This window comes from Crocodylus siamensis, chromosome 3 (genome assembly GCF_052110815.1).
Source record: "Crocodylus siamensis isolate JL-2025a chromosome 3, ASM5211081v1, whole genome shotgun sequence".
Lineage (NCBI taxonomy): Eukaryota > Metazoa > Chordata > Crocodylia > Crocodylidae > Crocodylus > Crocodylus siamensis.
The window spans coordinates 98,829,486-98,852,439 of record NC_143397.1 but is presented as its reverse complement, the minus strand read 5'-3'; the positions used below and the strand labels follow the sequence as shown (position 1 = coordinate 98,852,439).

General features: G+C 41.5%; 1 protein-coding gene across 2 annotated transcripts in view; it reads right to left on the bottom strand.

Moving 5' to 3' along the window:
- Positions 1-675: 675 nt before the first annotated feature.
- SMC2 (structural maintenance of chromosomes 2) overlaps positions 676-22,954 on the bottom strand; it is a 35,671-nt gene continuing 13,392 nt past the window's right edge. For both annotated transcript variants that reach the window (XM_090038846.1, XM_090038845.1), the window contains exons 11-25: positions 22,337-22,496; positions 19,791-19,908; positions 19,271-19,409; positions 18,553-18,672; positions 17,253-17,457; positions 16,108-16,243; positions 14,928-15,052; positions 12,408-12,601; positions 9,995-10,138; positions 9,504-9,698; positions 8,814-9,014; positions 7,874-7,990; positions 5,356-5,516; positions 2,999-3,146; positions 676-1,630 (exon numbers count right to left, since the gene is read on the bottom strand). In XM_090038846.1, the coding sequence (XP_089894972.1) occupies positions 1,439-1,630; positions 2,999-3,146; positions 5,356-5,516; positions 7,874-7,990; positions 8,814-9,014; positions 9,504-9,698; positions 9,995-10,138; positions 12,408-12,601; positions 14,928-15,052; positions 16,108-16,243; positions 17,253-17,457; positions 18,553-18,672; positions 19,271-19,409; positions 19,791-19,908; positions 22,337-22,496 (2,355 nt within the window). In that variant the 3' untranslated portion in view covers positions 676-1,438. The remainder of the gene's footprint in view (positions 1,631-2,998; positions 3,147-5,355; positions 5,517-7,873; positions 7,991-8,813; positions 9,015-9,503; positions 9,699-9,994; positions 10,139-12,407; positions 12,602-14,927; positions 15,053-16,107; positions 16,244-17,252; positions 17,458-18,552; positions 18,673-19,270; positions 19,410-19,790; positions 19,909-22,336; positions 22,497-22,954) is intronic.

Below are 22,954 nucleotides of genomic sequence, written 5' to 3'. Positions count from 1 at the left end.
TATCGATCATGTGTTTGGAACATGTCTTTTGTACCTGGAAGAGACATCATAACCATCTGTTGCTAAAGTAAGGCTATTGCAGGAGTGATGTGGACAAAATCCCAGACTTCAGAAAGAAACCTAAAGTGAAGACCTAAGTTAGTCTTACTACCTGCTTAGGACTCACTCTAAAAAGGGAAGAACCAGCAAGAACACAGGCCATAAAACAGAAGCTCCTCATGGCAGTTAGATGTAGCAGGGGAAGAGAGGCAAATATGTCAAGCTGCAGCCATCTGGCTGCTGGCTTGAGGAATAATTTTCAGCTTTTCTACAAGAGAGCAAAATAAATAAATAATAAAAAATCCTAAGAAATTGTGTTTGGGTAGCACAGACTAACAAGTAGAATTGTGGAATGGCAATAGCACTGGTTATTTGATTTTTACTCACTACTCCCGCCTCCCCTTTCTTGCCACCATGGTTTGAAGCATCAGTATTACATCAGTTTTGCAGTACCTACACACTCTGTGTAAATTACATGCCCAGTTTGTGCCACTGAAGAATTCAAGACTAAAAATTTAAGAAATGAAGCTTGAAGTTTAAGCTTGATTAAATGTGTTCAATTATTAGTCATATGCCACAGTTCTTATAGATATCTGCTTGTGAGGGAATAAACCAAAAATCAATTTGACAATGGCATTTGAGCTAAAAATTATTTATTTATTGACAATGTAATAAAAAAATATTTAGCAACTGTACAAATAGCTATAACTCTGAAGGTAAAAAATATCAATGTCTTCTTCCTCCTGCTTTTAAAACGGAAGTCAATAGTATGTTTGCATTTCATTTTAGGCAGTGTTTTTCAGCAGTTAGGATTTTGATACCAGCTTTAGGAACTCCCATTTATCCCCTTTTGCCAACAAAGGGCAATAGATATGCATCTTGGAACAGGTGGGAAAAGAACCCATCTTAAAGGATGGGTATTAGTTTTGTCCTGCATTTGCATATCAAAATAAAGGAAAACATTCACATTCACTTCCTCCTCTTTAAAAAAAATCATGATTAAAAAAAAGAGGCCATTTTAAATGGGGGGAAATATCAGAATTATTTGTGGGAAAAATACAAAGCCAACAAACTGTACAGTGGCAGTCAAGGTTGAGCTAAGCTGAAGGGCAATGCTCTTCCAGAAGTGGTAGAAAGGCAGAAATTAGAATAAAACCTCCAAGAAAAGTGAAAAGGTGCTGATAGAAAAAAAAAATTACAAACATCAGAGGACAGTCACTGAAGATTTTTCTGAAAAAAAAACCCACAGGTATAATGAAGTATGTAAATATAAAATACAACTGGAAAGAGTACATTACAGAAAATTGGCTAGAGTACTTCATTGACTCTCGCTTGCTCATTTCAAACCAGGAGACTGAAATGCAGGCAATTCCCGAGTGATGCAGGTGGAATTTTCTTGTCAAGCATCCACATAAGGTCTGGGTCTCTTCTCCCTTGGTTTTGTTTTACCAGCTTTTTGCTGTTGAGGTGCATTGTTTCCATTCTGTGCCTGAGCGTATCTCGTAACCGTGGATACCCCGTCTACAAACTTGGTTTTGTAGAGGACATTTGCATTGGTGAACATCCCATCTTTCAGAGAGACCACAATGAACTAAAAAGAAGGACAGACTAGCATGAACACCATATTCTAAAAGATAAAAGGACAATGAGATACAGTTTGGATGAAGTCATGAGGCATATGGATGCACTTTTGTACTTGTGTTTTGTACTTGGCTGTTGTCCTGGGCACCTGTTCTCTAGTGCAGCAATGTTTCCTGGCAGTGTTCCAGAATGATGCAGCTCCGGTCTGAGGCAGGCAGTGCTAGGAGCCACCCACTGCCACTTATATCCACCGCCCGGCCACTGGCAAATGTCCCCCTGCTCCCCACTGGTAGAACACTGCCAAATGCCCCTCGTCATAGGTTGCCGACCCTGGCTCTAGTAATGAGTATCAACAAAGCCACAAGAAAAAAGTAGTAGTCTTTCCCCAGTTCAAGTTCACATGCACATGCATTTGCCCACAACCCCTATTCTTGATCCTGTGATCTTTTGTTTGGGGGGAACTGGAGCCAAACCACCAACAGAAGCCCCACTAAGCCTGTGTCTTGGTCCTTCCCAAACTATGTACTTTATGGTGAAACCAGGCTCCTTCACTCCATATGAAACTATAAAGATGCCTCTTCTTGACAGCTAACATATTGGGTCGAGACCCTTTCCTTCCCCTTGTGAGGTCAGGGTAGGACAGCATTTTTTCAGTTCCTTCCCTCTCTATAATCATTTGTTTAGCAAGTCAGAAAGGAACATAGCAATGGGTGCTCTGAGCACTGTACCTGGCAGAAATATTACTGCATCTGCTTGTGAACCTGCAAGGTAAGTAAAGCTCCAATTTGCAAAAAAGAAAATTCAGTTTCAAAATTAGGAGGAAGGCAGACTGGTCTGGGAAGTGAGAGGACATTATTCCAACCAAACCAACAGTATTCCAGTCACCAGTGGTTTGCTTATAAACACCCGAGTTCTAACACGAGCAAGAGGCCATCACCAGAAGAAACCAACTCCTTCCATGGTGTACATTTTCCTGCTCAAGTTGGAAGTTTCTCTACTCATGCCTGGCACATTTCACCAGGGCCTGAATTAGAAATATATATATTTTAAACCAGGGGACAAAATTCTTCAAGATGTGAACCACATCTTACTAGACTGGCAACATCCCTTATATTTGGAATGAAGTCACCCCTTCTACTTACTTTACAGCTCCATAGTGCTACAATAATTGCTTGCATAAGAAAAAAAAATATTATGCAAATAAGTCATATCATATTAGGTGAACCAGAATACTGCAACGCAACTTTAAAAGGTTTCATAGTTTGAAGAATATTTAGCATGACCTGAATCGGTTGCGTCTTATGCACCTTGAGCTCCCTAGTTTGTGTACCTGCTCTCTGAAAATGAGCTACACAGGGAAACCTGCACAGGACCCTACCTGGGAATGCCGGAAGTGTGTACGAAGCATCTGTCCAATGTTCTGCGTGTGGGAGAGGTCAAGGGCTGCATCTACTTCATCCAGGATGTAAATTGGAGCAGGTTTGAAAAGCAGCATGGCCAAGATCAGGGACAAAGCCACCAAAGACCTAAAACCAAACACAAAGTTTAAAAGAATGCCTTCCTATTTCCTTTGGCTATTCCACTAAAGTGCAGTTTGGCTGCAAGGTCATTTTCAGATTAACCCTAAAGATCCTACATTGCTTTTGGCAGAAAGTATTATGTGCACAGCAGCTAACATCCCTCTTATGTGCTAGAGACACAAATGGAGACAAAGCTTTCAGTGTCACAGAGGTGGCACTTGTGAACCAGAGGAGGAATCCAGAGCTGGAGACGACAAAACAAACATACAAGTCTTTAATATGGTAGTAGATGCTCTTTGATGCCGTTAATTTAGAGCTGCTGTGACTCTCCTCTGATTCATTTAATTTATAGTCACTTCTCTACATTTCAGTGGGCATGTCTACCCAAGATACTTAATGTGCATTAGATTAATTCTACTGAGCATTAATGTGGCTGGCAAAAAACGTGCTAATGCCCTAATGCGCAGTAGACAGTGTAATGTGCATTAACATCACAAAAGCAGCGTTCATCTGCGTTAATGCACAGTAGCACCGATTATGGCACATTAAGTTTAGTAGCTGTCATTACAGGTACTAAGTTTAACATGCCATAATTACAGCACTTTAATGAACGTGTAGATGCACCCAGTTTGTTCTTGAAGGTTTCCATTGTGTTGGTACCATAAGATTAGTTCAGTGCTTTACTTTATGAAACAGGAAGCCTAGGGCTCCTGTTACTTTAAGGAGAGAAAAGGCAGAAGACAACAGCCAAGACAGCTGAGCAGGGGCTAGCCACAAGAAGGAAGGCAGCAAAGAAACACTGCTGCCTAGGCAGGGAGCTGCACATTAGAGGGAAGTGGTACACCTGCAGCCAGTCAGGTTCCTGCCTGCGGGAAGTTGGCTGCAACAGAATAGGCAGCTAAGGAAACAGGCAAGTAGGGCAGAGCCTAGCTTGTGCAGCAGGGAGGCTGCTACAGCAGTAGTAATAAGCTGCCATGGCCACCAGCCTTAATGAGAAACCCCTGCTTAGCTGGATTGCCACCTGACCAGAAAGGGCAGGGCTTAGGCAGTATAAGCCTAGGGGCTGAGTCAAGTAGGCCGGCTGGCATAGCAAGCTGCAGACAGAAGAGCTTCCAGACACAGACTGCAGGAAGGGGCTCTGCTGACTCTTGGAATCCCCTAAGTATGCAAGTAAGGCACTGAAGGCTTGCAATCAGAGAGATATAACCCAGGGCAAGGGGAAGTATGGCTGTAAGGCAGCAAGCTGATGTTAATGTTTGCATCTGGAGCGGGTTAAGTTTGTTACAGTGAATGTGTTTATTCCTTCATTACAGTTTAATCTGGTGGCTTGGGTTTGGGATTATTAGGGGTGGGGCAGAGGTCCCAATAGTGCTTGATGGTAGAACAGAGCATCTTGAGACTGCCAAGAGGTGAGGGGGCCCAGGACACAGAGGAGGCTTGAGCCCAAAGGCAGGGTACAGCCTAGAAAGAGATGGCAGCCTAATGTGGGCTACCGCCAAGTAGGGGCCAGGGACCCAGATAAAGCCAAAGTGGACTCACTGCCCGAAGCAAGATAGAAAAAGGGCCAGGACCAAGCTATCAAGACAAGAGCTGGAGCCCAGAAGCCAGGTCCAACACAGTGGGCCTGGGCTAGAAGACAGAGCTAGAGAAAAGGAGCGGAGACTGAGAAAGCTGAGGTCCCAACAAGGGAATAATGGTACAGTAACACCTGTGAGGTATGGACGTGGCTGTAGGGAAGGTCAGAGGCTGCAAATAGTCCTTAAGACTACAGTGCCCTGAGGGTCATGGATGGGTCAGAAGGGCCCAACTCAGCTTGAGGGGAGGGACCTGCTAGCAGCAAGAACTGGAGTTTGCTCTAGGACACTTAGGCAGCCTTCCTTTTGATAAAACAAATGCATCAAGAGTGGCAGGTGAGTGCAAAGGGGAGGGTACCCTAGAGCTGGAGTAGGGCAACGGTAGCATGGTCACCAGGGGCCATCATAGCCACCCTGGAGCCCCCCCAAATCTGCTACACCTTATTTATGCTGATTATTAAAATGGGGGATTGGTAAATAAGGAAAACACTGAAGGCTTGCTATCAGAGAGATATAACCCAGGGCCATAACTTACTTCAGGCATACAAGACCAAACTTACCCAGAGAAGAGCCTATATCTGAATGGCTTATTTCACAGAATTATGGACACAAGGCGGAAAGGAAAAATAAGCATCACCTACCTTTGACCTCCACTAAGTTCTGTTAAATTTTCCTTCCAGGTGTTTCCTAAGGCAACCTTGAACTCGAGGCCATCTAGAACTGTTTGTCCTTCAGGGGCTGCCAACTTAGCATTGGCTCCAGGTAGAAGAGTAGAGAAAATGGAGCCAAAGTCTGCATTCACCTAGAAAATCAGACCAAATATTTTCTAAAGGTCTTTGAATCACAAATAACAATTGCTGAATACATAAACTAATGAATAGCATTACAAATGCTTCCTTTAACATCCTGACTCAACCCAGTTAGATGTCCAGAATATTAATAGACGTCAGATGCTGAGAAAATGCTAGAGAATAGACTATTTTGTGAGTGAAGGGGAAAGTATGATCTAGGGCAGGGGTGTTGAACTCTTGTGGCTCCAGGGACCAGATGGATAGTGCAGGGCTAGTTCATGGACTGCATGAATGGCACATGGCCAGCCCTGTGGTTCAGATCAGGCACACAGACCTTCCGCCTGTGCCAAATCCAGCACACATTTGCTCCCACTGGTTTGGGATTCACTGCACACACAGTGCCCACTTCAGCCAGTCTGGGATCAATGCTGCATTTGGCACTACCTCTGAGTGACCGGGGGAATGTCATGTGCACGCTGCCTAGAATGGGAACCACATGTGGCAATGTGTCCCAGGGCAGACACTGTCACAGGGCCAGTCAAGCACATGCCATGTGTGGGTCAACTAGAGATCCAGAGGTAGCACCAGGGAGTGGATAATGGAGCTGGATTTGGCTCATGGGCTGATCTTGACATTCCAGATCCAGAGGTAGAAACAGTAAACAGCTGAGGTGCAAAATTTAGACTATGGTTTCAGTCAGGGGATTAAATATGCACTCTTGGTAGAGCTCATGAGTTAGTCCGGTGCCCAGGAATTTTTTCTGGTTTGAAAAATTAAGAATAGCAAGCCCCCATCAGAGGCACATGTGCATACCTTTACTAAATTTCAAAGGGAGGGGCAGAAAAACACTAACGGGAAAATCGCTGACAGATTACAAATTTACAACCTAGCTAATGAAGTCCCAGTACTATTCCTCCCACTGGCATCATACATGAACATCAAAAGCTTCTGCTCCATATCAAATTGATGCAGCAATTACAAAAAATAACTCTGATACTGCATTTGTAAATGCACTGCAGCTTCATACGCCAAGTTAAAAACTTCAATTTATAAAACTCACAAAATGAAAGCTCTCAAAAAGCTAAGGCAAGGCTTTTTATGGGTGGTATCTTTTATTGGACCAGAAGCATGGTTGAGAGGGATTTAGACTCATTTTGGGGCACAAGGCACCTTCCTCAAGGTGCTCACAGATTTGTCTAAGTCAACTTTGCAGGCACCGTGAAGGAGGGTGCCCTGTACCCCAAGACAGCCTAAATCCCTCCCAACCACACCACTGGTCCAATAAAAGCTATCACCCACAAAAACCCATGCCTCTTGCAGTTTCCTGGACCATCATAGCTACACGTCACCACTCCAGCACTATCAAAACATCAGATGAAGTGTCATTAGAATTTCTCTCAAAGTCTTCCACATGGAAATACCAACGTACCAGATAAAGAATCTTCCCCTGTGATACAACTGAATGGAACAGGTAGTGCTTATTACAAGTTTACACAGAAAGCAACAGAAATAATCCTTTAAGTCAAAGGTGTGCAACCACCAGCCTGCGAGCCAGACCTAGCCCAAGGCACAACGTCATCTGGCCTATAGGCTGCCCATGGGTCTGGAAATTTGGCAGCAGGGGAGTGGTGCCCCCGCTCCCTTGCTGCCAAATATTCAGCCCCTGGGGAGCCTTGAGCCCTTCATACTGGATCTGACACCTGATGCCAGCAAACAGACTGGGCAGAAATATTGCCCAGCATAAAGGGGGCAGCTCCCAATCCCAGGTGTCCAGCAGTTGGAGGAGGTGGTGCTGGGCCCCAGGGCCCAATCTGGCCTGCAGACAGGCCCCATACCACTTACCTGGCCCACAGGACCAAAAGGTTGAGCATCACTGATCTAAGTTATTTATATTACTATAATGCCTCAAAGCTTCAGTCCTTGGCCAGAACCCCACTGTACGAGGCAGCATACTGATGTAGAACAAAAAGATGTAAACTAATTGGGGCAGGAATCAATCTAATTACACTGTAAGCTAACATGTGGAGACTAGTACTGCACTCCATGACAGGTAGTTGTTTCAGCACATCAGCAGTGTCATGTTAAGTTTCTCTTGTACACATTATGGAAAAATGCAGTGAAGGTGCATTCTGAGTGAGGAAGATTTAATTTGCTGCTGAGAGGTTTCCAAAGCATCTGCATAGAAGAAAGCATGTAGGTGCATGCTTGAAAACATAACAAGTGGGGGGTGGAAACGAGCACTAGGAAAGGGTCCTAATGCATTGGCAGGGACATGCACAAATGAAAAAACAAACTGAAATCAAGCTTGATTCTCCACATCAAATCTGGCATTCATATCTTACTACAAGTAAGATCTGCAATAACATACCTTTTGCCAAGCAATATTTAAAGCTTCATTTTTCTTTTGATCAAGCTCTACAATTGTTGCAAGAATTTTAGACTTGTCGTTTTCTACAATTCTCTTCTTCTTCATTAAGTCATTGTACTGATATAATAAGAACAGAAGATAGGTCTCCGTTAATTTTGTACTTGGCATCTTTGGCTTTAATAGTACAAACACAAAACATCTGTAACTGCAAGTCTGAAAATAATCCTACTCAGAAGATTAGAAGTACAAAAGCATACAACTAACTGTTTGCCAACAGTAGGGTATCTGATACTTTAGGAATTTCCTGTAATGTTAAAGTATCATTAGTGTTACCTCTTTAAGGAGAGGCTTCCCTCCCTCTTCATGCTAATGAAGTGGTTCATAATATTATATGTCTGATCATATATATACAGCCATTTTATTTACTTTTTAATATGAGAAATGACCATGTTGTACCCAAACATGACAGAACACACCAACCCCAGCCAGGGAACAGCAATATGTTAGCTGGATGATCTATTCTTCAAAGTATACAGAGTTATATTATTCAAGACTTTCATGAGGGTTTCTTTGAATCTGCAAAATGTTTAAACCTGAAAACACAATCCAGTAATATAGTGGCCAGTGTAATACCATGTCTGTGCTAATCAAGAATAAATGGATTTTTTGGAAGGAAATTCATCCTTCGCCAATGAAGGCTAGAACTTTCTCCCACATTGATACCTAATGAGCAGACAATGCATCATAATCCAAGAATAAATATAAATGAATTCTGCTACTGACATCTCTGAATTAGAAAATGTAAAAAGCTTTAGGCAGAGTCTCAATGCCCCAAATGAGAATGAGAGAAGTACAGTTTATAGGCGACTCATGTATACCACACACGGCAATCCACAAGATACTGTCTAGTCTGTAGACAAGAAAGCAAAAAAACGTTTACCCTCTCTTCTGCCTCCGAAAGCATGTTCATAGCTCTCATGTTCACATTCCTTTCCAGCTTCCCCTTTTTCTCTTGCAGTTTCTGCAGCCTTTGACCTGCTTCTTTAGGATTGTTATTTTTAAAGTCATAGGCTGTGTTAGGCTGGCCAAAGAGTTGTTTTTCTGAAGCTATCCACTCATGCTCTTTCAGCATTTTGGTCACCTGGGAACATACAAAAAACAGTTATGTTGATACCATCTACATGAATGAAAAAAATTTGTTTTACACCTTAAATCTCAGCAGTCAAATACGATATTGTTTTCCGTCTTTGAAATCAAAAGAACACAAATCAAGTGGTACAAATCAGGGGGACCAAAACTCAGGGAAATGCTTAGCATATGAATTAGTCTTCTGATTTGGACTCCAACACACCAAAGGAGAACATAAGACTCTACAGTTATGTTTCTAAGTTAGTAATTTTTAAGAGGTACTTAGCTTCTTCCTTGGTCATCTCCTAACACTAACAACTCCTTTACTTGTCCCATAATGTAGCAAGGCAGACAACATATAGGTTAATGCTTGCAACCCTCCATGAGAATTTGCCAGTAAATGGTGTTTGTCAGATGAAAGGGAACAATTTTCATTCCTGTCAGTGACAGAAGTAACTATCTGTGTTTACTGGAGGTGAAGAGCTACAGAGTTCCAGGGTACCTTAGCAGCAGCATCTGTTGTCTCTCGCTTGTGTTTACTGATGTTGTGTTCCAGCTCTTTAACCTTAAGCTGAGATTCATTATTTTGTTCTCTGTAATTTGCTGCCTCTGCAGATTTGTCTTTAATTTCTTTATCCTGTGTCATGATCACTTCCTTTTGCTTGGCCAGCTCCTCCTGAGCCTTTTTTACAGACTCCTGAAATGCAAAAGGATGGTCAGGCAACACCTCTTCTTTTAAAGATTTTATGCTGCACTTATTATGAAGGAAGGAAGAGTCCAGCAAAAATATTCCTGGGACAAGATTCATTAGAGGATAAAAAGGCTACATAAAGGCCCACAAATTATACATTAGTTGTGTAGCATGAAAATCCATCTAAAAGAAAATATAAATGATAAAAAGCACAATCTTCTGGGTTTTTGTTCTCAGCTACACACAGATGGAAAGAATCAAACCTGACCTTTTAGTATTTGAAAACAATATCCCAACTCTACCTTGGTCTTGGACACTTCAGATGTCATAGCATCAATCTGTGTCTGGTAGGATTTGATAGCTTCATCAACAGCCTCAATCTGTTGTTTATAGGAAGTCTCTTCTCGTTTTAGGTCTTCTAATTCCAGGACCAATGCTTCAACTTCCTAAACAGGGAAGATGTAGAAAATGGATTAAAGTTATGTTTGAATGGAAAGCTATAGCATTCAGCTTACTGTAGAGACTTCAAAAGGGAGACCAAGTCATGATGCCAGCCTTAGCCATTTCCAAGGGGCTTAGGCCAAGCTGTGAAAGCATGGCTAAAGCAGAAGGCCCCAAAGCCTGTTTCTGAGTACAGTAACCATAGAATGAACCTTTGCAGATGTAACAACTAGTTTGGCCAAAGTAAAAGAAGTAGTCAGCATCTCCAACTAAACCAACAAGATCTAGTTAAAACAGAACACAAGGCTTGAAAGGAGACATAAAAGATGACCTTAAATTAGATCATCCAAATAAACTAGAAAATTAATTTATCTTAAAATGTGACCAGTGATTGATGAAACCAAGTGTATTGGATGCTGTTTTACTTTAAAACATTAATAAATATATTTGTTGGTTTTCTTAGATAAGTTGTAAAAACAAAGCAACCGTGTCAGTCAACTGCCCAGTTGTGGCCTTGGCTCCACCACGATCCGCTGGCTGGGAAACTGGCTTCGTGGTTGGACCCAGAGGGTTGTGATTGATGGCAGTCACTCATCATGGTGCCCTGTGACCAGTGGGGTCCCTCAAGGCTCTGTCCTGGGACCCATACTGTTCAACATCTTCATTAACGATGTGGACATTGGAGTCAGGAGTGGACTGGCGAAGTTCGCCGATGACACCAAACTTTGGGGCAAAGCATCCACGCCAGAACATAGGCGGGTGATCCAGGCTGACCTGGACAAGCTCAGCAAATGGGCGGATGAGAACCTCATGGTGTTTCACACCGAAAAATGCAAGGTTCTCCACCTTGGGAGGAAAAACCTGCAGCACCTGTATAGGCTCGGCAGTGCTACGTTGGTTAGCACTACAGAAGAAAGAGACTTGGGGGTCATCATTGACCACAAGATGAACATGAGCCTGCAATGCGATGCTGCGGCTAGTAAAGCGACCAAAATGCTGGCGTGCATCCATAGATGCTTCTCGAGCAAATCCCGGGACGTCATTCTCCCCTTGTACTCGGCCTTGGTGAGGCCGCAGCTGGAGTACTGCGTCCAGTTTTGGGCTCCACAATTCAAAAAGGATGTGGAGAAGCTTGAGAGAGTCCAGAGGAGAGCCACACGCATGTTCAGAGGTCAGGAAAACAGATCTTACGATGACAGGCTGAGAGCCACGGGACTCTTTAGCTTGGAAAAGCGCAGGCTCAGGGGTGATCTGATGGCCACCTATAAGTTTATCAGGGGTGACCACCAGGATCTGGGGGAACGTCTGTTCACCAGAGCGCCCCAAGGGATGACAAGGTCGAACGGTCACAAACTCCTGCAAGACCGTTTCAGGCTGGACATAAGGAAGAATTTCTTTACCGTCCGTGCCCCCAAGGTCTGGAACAGTCTGCCAGCGGAGGTGGTTCAAGCACCTACATTGAACATCTTCAAGAGTAAATTGGATGCTTATCTTGCTGGTCCTATGACCCCAGCTGACTTCCTGCCCTTTGGGCAGGGGGCTGGACTCGATGATCTCCTGAGGTCCCTTCCAGCCCTAATGTCTATGAAATCTATGAAGAATGTAAACTAAGGATTGTAGCAAATGACAGTGCATAATGTTGAAGGAAAAGAGGATAAAAGCCCTCCCCCTTCTACCTTCCCAAAGATATAAATCCCAACTAATTGACACCTTACAAGTCAGCTCTGTCCGATCCTGAAAGTTTCAGTAAAACAAAGACATTTAAATAAAACCAATCAGAGAATGTTCATTAAAATAAGCCATCTATAAATACAGGGTTCAGGCTGGAGGGAAAAACTGGAGGCCTCAGCGAATTCAAAAAGACTTGCTACCAGTCTGCATGCCATCCTCCTCCCCTTCTTGAATGCTCCCAGCTTGCATAGCTAAGAATCTGCGTTGTGCTGTCTTAAGTGATTTTGGGGTAAGTTTGTTTTTGCTTACATTCCAAAACAACGTCAAGTCTCTGGTTTCTCTTCCCGTAGCCAACCTGCCAGTTTACCTGTAATCCAGGTAAGAGTCAGTTCCTTAACCAGAAACACAACTATGATATCACACACAGTAGGAGGTGCAGGAGGAATGCATTTATTAACCTAGAACAAAGTAGGCATTGCCAATTTCTATGAATGTCAGTAACTACGAAATATTTATGTACCAAAAATGGACGATAAGGATTTGCTAATCAAGTTTTGCTGTTTTCATCATTGTTAAAATTGCTTCCAGTAGTAAGAGATTTACCTGCTGCTTTTCTTTCATCTTTTTGCTGGATGCATCTGCCTTTTTCTTAGCACCATCTAACTTCTGCTGGGCTTCTTTCAGTTCTCTCTCACGCTCTGCTTCAGCATTTTTCATTTTGTTTTCTAGTACTTTGTATTTTTCTTCTGCCTTTTTTTTTACTTCATTAGTTTTCTTTAGTATCCTTTGACTTTCCTCTAAATCAAAAAGAATAGTATTGAACTGTAAATCTTTCCTGCCCCTAACTAACATTTTTATACACACATTATACAATGGCTTCCCTTGGAAAAGGTTTGTAGTACAGATTTATTGTCAACAATTTCAATGTTTCCTCTTCTAAAATCCTTCAGGAAAAGAATATTGTCCAGTAAGAGACAATTCACTTGAGGGAGGCCAGCAAAATGGAAAATCTTCTATTAAGTTTCACAGATTAAATAAGCTCTCCTTTTAAACAAGGAAAGCATACTCCTTATAAGCTATACGGCAAAAAACTTCAAACTAATCTAGTTCTGTCCCTTCCCACAGCAGGACTGCAATATTCTTATCTGCCTGTTTCTTCCCCTTAAACCCATTTATGTTTGCTATTCCTCTTTTTTTCTTGCTGTGTTTTCTTAAATCTCCTTCACCTGTGTAAATGCCTACATTTTTCTAATTATTTCCCATATTTTAAACTGTTTGTAATATAAAACAAGTATAATACTTAACCAAGCTGACTCCTTCATAACCAATAAGTTTGAGATTATTAGTATGGGGTTTTTTTATATAGCAGTTTTCTTTAAAAAAGGAAAAAGCGTCTTTCCTTGAAAGTTTTGAATTTTATTTTATTTTTAATTTTTATTTTTTTTATACACAACAAAGATATTACTTCTACAAATAAGAGAATTAGACAGCAACGGAGTCAATATTATTTAAATTCCCATTTCTTGTTTTGTAATTTAACTTAAAAATAGACCTTTTAAACTTTGAAAACACTTCTAGAAAACCGTATCACCAAACCTTCCCTATACCTGGACTGAAGACCTGCTACCCCATACTGGAACCAATCAGAAAAATCAATAATTTAACCTATACTCAACAAGGATCAGACCCCAAGAAAACATTCCCAGCCCTTCCACTTTAAACAGCCTGCTAAGCTTACCCAACTTATCAAAAGCAAACTCTCTGCTGCCCAACAGACATCAAGTGGGACATAGACATGCCTGGGCAAGAAATACTTAACCTGTCGGCACATCTCTACTGCCAACACCCCTGCATAAAAACAACACAGCAGAATCCATGGTTCTTACACATGCCTTTCCCAAATGTGATATACCTTATCCAATGTACTAAGTACCCTCATGGCAACTGTATGGGTGAAACTAAACAGCAAGTACATACCAGAATGAAGCAATGAACTCTCACAGAAAATAATATAAAGAACAGGGATATACACATACCATTAGGAGCGCATCTCTCACAGAACAACCAATCTGTCTCCGACCTCACTATCCTCATGCTCAAGGGAAATCTGCCTAACACCTTTAAAAGCTGAACTTGGGAACAAAAATCCATACGCTACCTGGACACTAAAACCATGGACTAAACTAACAGGTTTAGGGCACATTATGTTTACCCAGCTTCTGAATTCTTTCCACACAGGAAAGGTGAGAATGACCCTCCGCCCTTTTGATAGGCCTTGATCTCCCAGTCATCTTTTCTTCTGCTAATTGTGGGCACAGACAGAAGTTACATTTTCAGGTAACTAGGCCTCTAAAAGCACTCTATAGCCAAGCCACGACACACATGCATGGCTGCAGACCACTTTTAGAAGTGACCAATTGCAAGGAAAATTAACTTTCCTCAAATGAGGTATCAGATGAAAGCGCTACTTCAGAGCGCCTTAGGGAATTTTTATTCCCTAGGGTTAAACTTTTCACATGAACAGGGTTGGGCTGATGCAGGCCAGACCCACAAGGCTGGGGGCTCTACTCCAGATCCTCCCCATCCAGCTCAGGCCAGACAAACCTCAGCTGGCAGCTCACTGCTGGCTTCCCCCTCCCTTCCTGCTGACAGCCCTGGAGGAGAGGGGGGGAATAGAGGGGTCACTCCTCCACTCTGCTCGTCTGCAGGCAGACTGGATTTCCCCCACCTCTGACCCAACAAGCCAATGTCTGTTGGGTCAGGGCATCACTTCTTGTAAAGTGCCATGAGTTTCAGTGGGGGCCTGCATGCATGTCAGCTCCCTGTGTGTTCATTACCCCTGAAAATCTCTCTCACCCTCTCCCCTTTCTTCTTCTCTGTGCTGCGATTGGCTCCCTGTAATCAAAGACCTGAAGAAGAAAGTCTCGTATTCAAAAGCCTTTCTAATTTTATCCCAACTACATAGTAATAAGTAATAAAAAGATATTACCCTCAGAAATCCTTGTCTCATTAAACTCTGAACACATTTTAGCTTGAAGTTTCAAAAGCAAATGGGATTCTATTACAAGCAGCCAAATTCACGCTTTCAGCAACTTGCTTCCGAACATAACAAGTTTGTCTCACCAATGGTTTTTTCAAGGGCTTCCAATTCTTGTTGTTGTTTGTGATAGGCACTTTGCTGAAGCTTTGTCTGCAATAGTTCTGCTTCTTCCGATTTCATCTCCCACTGTTGTTTCAGATGTCGATACCTCAGATTATAGCAAAATTAAGTTAGATGTATTCATGTGTAAATAGCTTACATACCTATTGCGTTAAGTACAAAACATTTAATATTTTCAACGCGTATTGGGGAACAGTTGGGAAACACAAGTACTTGCTTATTTTAGAATGAGGAATATTGATAAAATGGACCAGTGGTCCAGCTGCTGACTAAGCCTCATATACAACCTGCTGGGACAATGACATTTATAACCTGTATTGCCTGACATCAGTTTTGAGCATAAACACATATTTCATACCACATTCTGTTGACCAGAAACCGTTGGTCTCAATGTACTGCCATGAAAGTCTTTCATATTACACCTCAGCTGTTCCTCTAATTTTTTATGCCATATTTTCTTGCATACTACATGTCCCCAAATAACACAGGTTGCTTACAGATGCTAAAAAAAAGAAAACAAAATCCAAACGGCAGTTTACTTAAGACTCTGCATGCTCCTGCACTGATCCCAGCACATGCCCAGAAAAGGCAGTGCGACTTGACTCACCCAATGTCTGTATAGATTGGGTGCTTTAGTGCGGCTTTTTTGGTGCTTCTATCGAATAACTGATTGCTTTTAAGAGCACTCAGATAAAAGTGTTAAAAAGCCCCAATGAAACACCTAATCTATACAGACACCGCGGTGCCAAGTTGAAATAATGCACTAGTTCTTCCTGTAAAGTGATTTCAATTAAAAACAAACAAACAAACAAAAAAACCCCCACACCTATCTGCAAGCAGCTACATTGTTTTGCAAAGACAGAAAAATGTTTTCCGGAGTCCTATCCACAGTCAAAAGCTGCTACCAAAAGAGTACTAGGTATGAGAGTTAAAAACTAGCTATGATACTAGAAAGTGGACTCTGTCTGTTGCATGCTGGCTGGGAGAGAAACACAGCCCCCAGCAACCATGCCAATGCAGAGATCAGCTTCAGACGTGCATCCCAGTTTTGGAGAGCTAAAGGTGAGTATAGTATACAAGTAAATACAGTAAAAGTTATGTACATTTCATATACAGACACATGAGTTTAGATGCAACTCTTACTTTTCAGCAGTGTTCTTTAAACTTGCCAGCTCTTTTTCTACTGTCTCTAGCTCAGCCTCCTTAGTTTTTAACTTTTCATCAATGCTTTTCAGTTCTTGAATTATGGACAATATAGGGGTAGACTGTGACCGTGCACCTGGTTAGCAAAAGAAAAAGTAAAGCTAACATGATGAGTCTATATAAATGAAAGCACAGGTAAACAAAGTTTAATATAAAATATAGGCATTTTCACATTGCAAACAATAAGAACCCAATGTTCTTTAGACAGCCACGATTGAATGTAAGAGTTCAAGATAAGCAAGTATACCTCTGTAAATTTTATCGTATATATTCTAAAAAGTGAAACCTGAATGAACTAATAAAAAAGTTACCTGCTTAATAGTGTGTACATAATAGTGTGTACATTCAAATTTCTGGCTATTCTTTTGCTGAATTTGGTTTTAACAATTAGAAACAAGGTTTCAAATAATTTGTTTGTAAAGGAAAACAAATAGTTTCCAACGTACACTTTTTTTTCATTCTTACATTGTTATAGTACATGCCATAGAGGACACTTTCGTAACATGGAGACCTCAAAAACAAACGTTGCTTAATTCTGGCTACCAACCTCAGCTGCTCCTTAAAAAAACCCAAAAAATTAACAATGAGGATGAATTTCACTCCCACCCCTCCCCTGCATTTCAGGTATATGCAAACTTGAGCAGAACCTACCTTTTCCTTCAAATTTCTTGAAATGGAAATATTACTGAAATCTAATATTATGGTACTAGTTTGTTTGTTTTTTCAGCCAAGTACAAAAAATTAAATTTTCATTTAATTAATTAATGATTTGGCCATAAATAAGGTGTGTTAGACTGAATATGTAGGATTTTGAAGTACTCACATTTACCAGAGTAGATAATGAATGCATTTGAGAGTTTAAATGTTCTTAAATTATTGATCTTAAACAGGGACTATCCAATTAATTTTCCCCTGCTAGATGGGCCGTTTGAAAATCTGCTCCCTGTTACTGAAGAAATACATATTCAGTCAAACAGATTCAAAATTAACCTGTTCCACTTGCCATTTTATATTTCACATTTATTAAATCATTACAAGGGTTACATCAACACAACTGGAATCTAGGATATGAAAAAACAAATGACCTCCACTTAGAGTGCCCTGGGGGTCAAAGGTATCTCCTCCAAGTGTGACAGTTCTTTTCATTATCTTTTTGTCAAATGTCACTTTCTTGGCATTATCCATGTTATCACAAACCAGTGTTGTTCCAAAAACATATTCCATTGCCTTCTGCAGCTCAGATTCATAGCCAACCAGTGAAAGGGCCAAATGAGCATTGTCAGCACCAACCTAAAAGTCAAAGGGAATAGGATTGGTATGTCACAATGCAATTTAAATACACAATTTTTAAATCCAGTTCCCCACCATCCTTGCAATTAGAGCTTTTGTAATATATTGGGCCTTCCAATTACCAAATATCATAAGAAGCAAGTATCTTTTAAGTACACGATTACAGCTGAAAAAACAGACGGATTTGGCTTAACTAGTAATAGCAGTTTACACCATCAATCAGATTCAGCAGTGTACTTCCAGGGCCTATTCTCTAACTGGCAACAGAGCTCTATTGCTCAGTCCCTCCACTCTTTCCCTCCAGTCATGAAGTGATTCAATTCTTTGCCCCCTTTCCACCCAACCCTTCTGACTACCCTTCCAAGCAATTGATAGATCAATGCTACCTTGCCTATTTCTCAGGCTATTCCCAGTCTTCCCTGATTTGGCAAGGAAAAAACCTGACATGCAACTTTTCTAAACAGCACTTCATCTTGCCCCATACTTCTGGGAAATAATTCTTCTCCCCTCACTGTGAGGCAAGGAGGTTTTAAGCAGCATCTCAGTCCCCTTCAGGAAGATAAAAAAAATCCCTGAGAACATAAAATATAGAAGGCCTTGTGACTTCTACTGTCAGAGATGGGAGAGCACAGAACAGGAGTGAAGTGTGCCTAAGAGTAAAAGAAGCAACTATAACTATGCCTCTTCCACCTATGTAGCACCTGTGGTTTGATGGGCTTCATAAGCAATACTTAGGCTGTTTTATGTATTTTGCAAGACCATGGATGAGTGATAGTGGGTTGTGGTCAACATTCTGTCATCCTATGTAATATGTACCTGTATATCATTTAGTGCTCTGCTCTGCTCTCCATCATGGTTTTACCTCAATTCCAGTAAATCTGGATTCTGCAAAACTTCAAATTAAGCCATCCCTCCTCCAGAAAATATTAATCTCTCTAATTATGACACAGCAACAACTACCATTATTTCATAAAAATTAGTGGTCATACTATGAATGTGGACAGATGCAACAGTAATACTAGTGTAAAATGATCTGACAAAATAAAAAGAAAAAAACATACTTATGGCAGAATAGTTTATTTAAATATAACATACCAAGCTTTTGGCCACTTTCACAGTTTTTTCTGCAATACATTCAGCTGCAATTTTGTTCAGTGGAATGATGGTGTATCGTTGCTTCAGTTCTCCTTTTTCTAGGAGTTTCTTACCAGTAACCTAAATCAAAAAGTTAACAGGTGTCTACCAAAATGCCTACATTACAGCTGTCTAACAGAACAAGGAGCAATGGTCTCAAGTTGAAACAAAGTAAGTTTATGGTAGATATCAGGAAACCTTTTCACTATCAGGGTAGCAAAACACTGGAACAAGTTACCCAGAGAGGTTGTGGAGGTTTTTAAGACCCGGCTAGACAAAACCTTGGTTGGGATGATCTAGTTGGGGATGGTCCCGCTTTGAGTAGGGGGTTGGACTAGATGACCTCCTAAGGTCTCTTCCAACCCTCATTTTCTATGATTTGATTAAAATACGTGACTAATTGTGAACACTAAAATAATAGGAATAGTATGCAAATGATAAGGGACACATTTACTGTTGGTGTAAGCAGGAGTCCTGCTTATTGATCTAAGTTGGGACATACCCACTTGAGGTCAAATTTACTGCTGGCTAAGATATCTGTTAAAGAATATGTTTTTGTCTTAGGCAGTTAAAGCCCATTGCATTATCTCCCATGAGTGCTGACAGAAGTTGAATTAAAATAGAGTTGTGCATACCCCCTTAACAAGGAAGTCTGGACACAGACCAGTAAGAAACATACCTCAGTGTCCACAACAATATTATAGAGTTTCCCTCCAGCTACCACTTCTAGAGCTGTTGCTGTGGAAACATCTTTCACAGTGATAAGAGATGCAACAAGTCCTTTTACATGGTTTGAATTCCAATTTTTTTCTGGATCTCTAAAAAATAAATTAGAACAGCATTATAGTCTACTAGTTCCCCCCCTCAGACTATCTTTAGAAATATACATGTGAGGACTCCCCTCCACCATCCCATTTGCTCTCATGTAGACAATTCAACAATAGAGGCAGTTAAAACATTAGGGGCCAAAGGTGAATGAATTATTTAGAAAATTTATGACAATATTTTAAGTGACATGTCAGTTTTGGTTGGGTCATGTAAAACGATCGTGTCATTAGTAATTTAGTAACTGGAAATGGAGGAAACAACAGAAATATTCAAATGTTCTGTGCCCCAATTCACACCGACTCATAAAAGTTTCTGAAGACAAATTTTTTAAGCAGATGTTTCATGAACATTGGTATGTTCCAAGGCCTTACTTGTACTGAAACTGCAGCCTGGGGAACTTGGCCATTAAAGCTTCAAAAGACTCTCTCATCCGATTAACATCGCAGGACAATTCTTTCCGTTTTGCCAAAAGAGTTTCTTCTTTTTTGTCTAAAAGAACCAAACAAATTCCATTATTTAGTCCAGGGCATCAAAGGTATGGCCTGTATGGTGGCTCCAGCCCACAGAGCCATTTCATCCAGCCTGCAGATCCCCTTTGGCAGGCAAGAATTTGGAGGTGGGGCTGGCTGAAGAATCTAGGGGACTGCTGGATACTGCCATCAGCAGCAGGCTACCAAGTGAGGGCTGTGCCAACCCAGTCCTGCAGCTAATTGATGCCATTGCTAGTCAGCTAACCACTAGTCACCACCCTGTGCTTGGGCCTCTGCCATGGAAAGCAGGTGCCTGCCCCACTGTAGCTGCTGTTTGCATCACCACCATTGCCACCTGCCCCATGAACCTGGCCTGTGAGAAGCCCCAGTCCTGATCCAGAGCAGGGCGAGTTAGACTAAATCAGGGGCACTAATTTAAAACATTTGCAAATGAAGCATATTAAGAACTGCACATTTCATATAATGTGAACCAACTGAAAACATCCTTCCCTCTTCCAAAATTCAGTAATTAGAGCAGTAACTGGAGCTTGGTACCGTACATGCTTCTGGTGAAGATTATTATAGAAAACCAATTCACAACTTTTGGTTTGATAATTCACCTTTGAAGCAAAAGGCATATGCAAATATTGTAAGCGTCTCTGTATTAAGACATATTTTTACACCTTGGATGTCACTTGTTTTTATTTAAGTATTAAGAATGTCAGAAGTGGTAAGCACATACATCCACCATTAGACTGGATTTTCATTTACCTGTCAGACTCTGGCTCTACTTTGGACTGTAAACAGCTGTGTAACTTATAACCTTCAAGTGGGTGTAAGCTGCATTTAACCTGCCAAACCAGAGTGAAGTGGTTTTAATATAAATGAGATTCCTTTTATGGAAACAGTGTGGGGGATGAGCAGGCTGGGGAGGGGGTGTGAAATAATCTTCCAGGACCTAAATTTAAAAGCACCCAAAATCTGGGGCAGGATGGGGTGGGGGAGGGCACAGGGGAAGAAGATTTTTACCTTCAACACAAAAAGGTAAATGTCAAACAAATGTCAATTTTGTTCAATATCTTCATTAATGATCTGAAAGCTGGGATAGATTGCACCGGTAGCAAGTTTGCAGATGACATCAAGCTGGGAGGGCGTAGTAAATATACTGGAAGGTAGGGCTATGATTCAGCATGACCTAGACAAATTGGAGGATTGGGCCAAAAGAAATCTCACGAGGTTCAACAAGGACAAGTGCAAGGTTCTGCACTTAAGACAGAACAATTTCATGAACTATTACAGGTTTGGGACCAACTGGCTAAGCAGCATCTCCATAGAAAAGGACCTGGGGATTACAGTGAACAATAAGCTGGATATAAAAATCAACAGAGCCCTTGTTGCCCAGAAAGCTAAAAGCATTCTGGGTTGCATTAGTAGGAGTGTTGCCAGAAAATTGAGGGAAGTAATTATTCCCCTGTTTTGCACTGGTGAGACCATATCTAAAGTATTGATGCCCAGTTTTGGGGCTCCCACCATTAGTGGCACTAGAAAATATTATTTGCGGGGCTGGGCAATGCAGAGAATACCCACCTGACCTACCCCTGCCCCTCCCTCCCACAAGGCCGTTCCAGGGCTGGCACGCACTGGTGCTGTGCACACGGCAGCAAACAAGCACAGGCAGGGGCGCTGGGCAGTGGGCTGGAGCCACTGTCACTGGCCCACTTTGGTGGGGGGAGGGCTAAGCCTTCCACTGCCTATGGCCCCCACTATAGAAAGGATGTGCATAAGTTGGACAGAGTCCAGCAAAAGGCAATGGAAATGGTGAGGGGGCTGGAGGACATGACTCCTGAGGAGCAGCTGAGGGAACTGGTCTTATTAAGTTTAGAGAAGAGAAGACTGAGGGAGAATTTAATAGCAGCCTTCAACTACGTGAAGGGGGATTCCAAAGAGGGTAGAGCTAGACTGTTCTCAGTGGTGCTAGATGACAGAACAAAAAGCAATGGTCTAAAGTTGCAGCAAGGGAAGTTTAGGTTGGATAAGAGAAAAACCTCTCTCACTAGGAAGGTTGTGAAGCACTGGAACAAGTAACCTAGAGAGGTGGTGGAATCTCCATCTTGGAGGTTTTTAAGGCCCAGCTCAACAAAGCCCTGGCTGGGATGATCTAGTTTGGGGATGACTTCCTGAGGTCCCTTCCAACCCTCATTTTTTGATTCTAAGAGCTGCAATTGTGACTAATCAACTTCCTGCAACTTAAAAGACTACATACTTTTCCTTGTCTTATTTCACTGTGTAGTCTCCACTGCCACTAAGATGGGAGAGGTACTTGTTTTAATTCCAGGCATATTTAATGTATTTCCCAGTTCTTTCTTTGTAAAAAGTTTCTTCCAGGTCATCTTGCATCTCCACCTTCATTCCCCCATATGTTATTCTACCAGTAAGTCAGCACAAACCTTCATAATTTAGCTTTTTCATTTCATTTTCTAGTTTCTCTTTCAGCTTTTTGACAGTTTCAAATGCTTCATTATCTTTCTTGTAGCCTCCATCCATTTTTTTTACTTCAGCTTGTTTTGTCTTCAACTCTTGCTGAGCATGTTTCAACTTCATCTGAGCCTACAGGGAAATATACACGTGTAGAAACTGGAGTTTTCCAGGCAACTGAATGGCAATGCAGATTTAAAATGTTCATAATCAATCAGTGTGCTTAAGTTATTAGAACAGTGACAAATAGCATTGTTTGAGCAGCAAGAGTAGTATGGTGGTGGATTAGACTGCAGAGCAGAGCACTGGCAGTCTGGAGATAATGTTAATAGTTTTTTTGTGGCATGGGGTCATCTAAAAAGGCAGGACAGAGGAAGGTATGAGAGAGGAATGATTTGGAGTAATAAATGGACTTGGAGCAGGGAAGACCTCAACAAAGGTCTTTCAAAACTAAATTTCTTCAGATGAGACTAGGGACACACTCTGCACTGAGGACTAGCCACTTACATGTGAAGAATTAAATTAAAACAGTGAAGAATGCTTAGTGAAGTCTGACAAAACAGAAAGCATTCCTGCTTTATCTACTGCAG